Source organism: Osmerus eperlanus, chromosome 26 (genome assembly GCF_963692335.1).
Source record: "Osmerus eperlanus chromosome 26, fOsmEpe2.1, whole genome shotgun sequence".
Lineage (NCBI taxonomy): Eukaryota > Metazoa > Chordata > Actinopteri > Osmeriformes > Osmeridae > Osmerus > Osmerus eperlanus.
The window spans coordinates 8,811,897-8,815,098 of NC_085043.1; the positions used below are offsets into that span (position 1 = coordinate 8,811,897).

A 3,202-nucleotide genomic window follows, 5' to 3' on the forward strand; every position below is an offset into this window, starting at 1 on the left:
TTTCATATTCTTGAGATTTTATTACAATAGTTTATCTTACTGCCTGTAATACTTCTACAGATTGCTTGATACACGGTACGGTATATTCCGCCAACATCATACATCCAAGATGAAGGATAAAGGAGCATTCTGTACAAAAGCCACTGTTCCTACTTGTGGTCTCAGGCCTAGACAGGAATAAGAAGCCTCTAGAAGATAAGAGGATGAGGTCTTGGTATTGGCATTAATAGAACATCTTAGTTTATTTACACCTGTTTAAGTCCAGAAGTTGACTTACAAAACTATTGAGCATTTTCTGAAGCCAGTTCTTGAGTTTGTGTGCGTTCACTTCTCTGAAACATCCCGATGAGTAAAGACGAATATATGCCTTTTACTAGCACCATGGAAATGTTGTGCTTGGTGACGCTACAGCATCGATTAATTGCCAAAAATAATGTGTTTCAAATAAACAATATGGAAGTTTGTTCAGCTGACTGGAAACTTAAAGCAATACAATCTAGAGGTATGGGATATGTAGACCCACTTGAAGAAGAAAAAAAGTGTTTCAGTTTGATAAACAAAATGTTCTTCATATTAATTCTTGAGGCAAATCAAACATCTATAATTGACAGGAAGTACTTTAGTTTAGTAATGAGTCATTAACACATATAACCAACCCTGTTTACTATTTTTGGATCTTATAAGGCTACTCTAAGTGGACAAAGCATTCCTAGCAATGCTGAGGTGTGAGTTGTCTCTTTTGGTAATGGATTCAAGCAGACTGCTAAAGTGCAAAACAGGAAGCAAGACACACTGCATGTGCCATTGTTGCATTGTACAAATGGAACGATTATTCAGCGTGAGATTATGAAACCTCGCTTATAGATTGCATTTTTACAGCACTCTATACACACAGTAAGCGCAGATAATTTGATATACAATTTGTGACTGCTGCTCTAAAAGCAACTTTGATAATAGGCTTTTTGTATCACAACCGCTTAAAATATTGAACAATATATGTTTCGTTATCTATCAAGGTATATTTTCTAAGGGAGCTCATACAAAAGAGGAGGAAGAAGCCGCTTGTGCAACATAGGAAAGACTTACACACTTTTATAACCGCTAACAATGTCCGTCTATATAGTAGTTCTCAGCATCTATCCACAATATACATGTGCAGGATCGATCTAAAGTGATAGAGTGGATGTGTAAACAGCCCTGTGGTTCAGGAGACCAATGGGAGCCCCAGAGGCAATGTGTGCTGCTCCCCTCCAGGCTCCTCATTGGACGGCAACGTGTGCTGCTCCGGTCCAGGCTCCTCATTGGACGACGGTGGCATCTCCTGGTGGAGGCCTAGAATCTCCACCATACCTGTCCCGGTGTGAGGAACGCCGATGTGCATTAGGTGCCTCTGTAAGTGCTTGATCCAGTCCTCCTGGACAGATAGGGGGCCCTGGAACACTAGGTCACAGAATCTGTGTGAGGGAAAGTGTGGAGATGGTTGAAATCGGGTTAAGATGTCTGTACGACACATAAACGGAAGCGCAGATTTCAGTGGGACATTTGCGTTTTGAGTTTAGGACGACCGTTGGTACCTGCAGGTCAGTCTGTAGATTTGCTCCACAGCATTCGAAAGAGGAAAAATCTTCTTTTTAAGCCCGGGTCTTGGTCTCAACTTCTTTTGTTTACAATCATAGCCTTGACAAAAGAAAACAGATCACACTCAACCATGCCCTCTTCACGGACAGTGTAACGCCCTTACAGTTCAGAGTATTAGTTAGTTCTCCTGTTCGTCCAGGGTGCAGACTTACTTGTGCCTTCTTGCATCGCCACCCTCTTTCTCCGTGCGTAAGCTCTAAGGTGATTGGACAGGCTGACAGCACTAGGAAAGATTGTATTGCAGTGAATGCACATCTTCTTCCTGGATTCAGGCCCATCTGGAAGATGAGGCAGGAATTGCAATTTAATCAAAATAAATCTAAACTTTGACAACTGAACACAATTCTAAACTTTAAATCAGTTTCAACAGTTTGTGACAACACATCGAAGGCAAAGAACATATTTAAGAGTAAAGACAGCACCCATTACATTTACATTTAGTCATTTAGCAGACGCTCTTATCCAGAGCGACTTACAGTAAGTACAGAGACATTCCCCCCGAAGCAAGTAGGGTGAAGTGCCTTGCCCAAGGACACAACGTCATTTTGCACGGCTGGGAATCAAACTGGTAACCTTCAGATTACTAGCCCGACTCCCTCACCGCTCAGCCATCTGACTCCCTCATTACCCCCCCCCCCCCCTCCCAAATAAAACCCCTTAAATGTCAGTATTACAACACTCACTTGTTTTATATTCATGAACAGAAAATACATCTCTTGTGGATAATTTCCAAGTTGGAAAATAGTTTAAACTATGTATTAGGTAGCAGGAGGTCTGGAGCATTAATACAGTGGTGCACTGTGAGGCTAACGAGTTAAGGTGCTATTCCCTAACCTTGGCCTCCATCTGTTTTCACATACATAGAATCTGTTCTACATTCTGCTGCTTGGGAAGGGTTGTTGATCATGTTTATCACAGTCTGAAGTCTTCAGGGGGCCTATTTTCACCTCTGCCACCTACTGTATGTAGGGCAAGTCATGGGCCTTTAATATGGATTTTTGAATTAGCTTTGTGATACGAAACCAGCATGAGTCCTATTGGACGGTGCGCAGAATTGCACTCTTGTATTATACATATTTGCCAATTTGTGTAGATTGAGGATGAGCTTAGTATGGTTTCTACAAGCACACTCTCAAGTAGCACTGACTGGCTGACTAGACCACGCCATTTATAAGAAATTAAGGAATACATTTGCAAGGGTGTGAAAATCAAAGTGACAGTTTCCAATTCATTTCACACCTAATAGGAATAAAACATCTGCTACATTGGTTGTTGTTTTTTTGAACCATGACGAGCCACCAAGGTTATTTTAATGACCTGCAAATCGTTTGCAACCTTGGATGTGCCAAATGAATCGCTTCTTGGTTAATTAACAAAATGTCTTGAAACTTTTTGCATATATTCTTCCCACAGTCTGCATTAAGTCTCAATTGAACATTGTTCTGATTACAGCCTCGAATTGAACAGATAAAAGCCTTTTGATCTGTATGCATGAGAAGGTCTATTTTCATTTACAATTCAGCAATTTGTGTAATTCCTGGAATTATGAATTCCACGGCTGACA

General features: G+C 40.9%; 1 protein-coding gene across 1 annotated transcript in view; it reads right to left on the reverse strand.

Annotated features, from left to right (window-relative positions):
- Window positions 1–328: 328 nt before the first annotated feature.
- Window positions 329–3,202, reverse strand: part of znf644b (zinc finger protein 644b) — a 15,877-nt gene continuing 13,003 nt past the window's right edge. The window contains exons 5-8 of the mRNA XM_062452258.1: window positions 2,786–2,792; window positions 1,791–1,916; window positions 1,575–1,677; window positions 329–1,454 (exon numbers count right to left, since the gene is read on the reverse strand). Coding sequence (XP_062308242.1) covers window positions 1,205–1,454; window positions 1,575–1,677; window positions 1,791–1,916; window positions 2,786–2,792 — 486 coding nt within the window. The 3' untranslated portion in view covers window positions 329–1,204. The remainder of the gene's footprint in view (window positions 1,455–1,574; window positions 1,678–1,790; window positions 1,917–2,785; window positions 2,793–3,202) is intronic.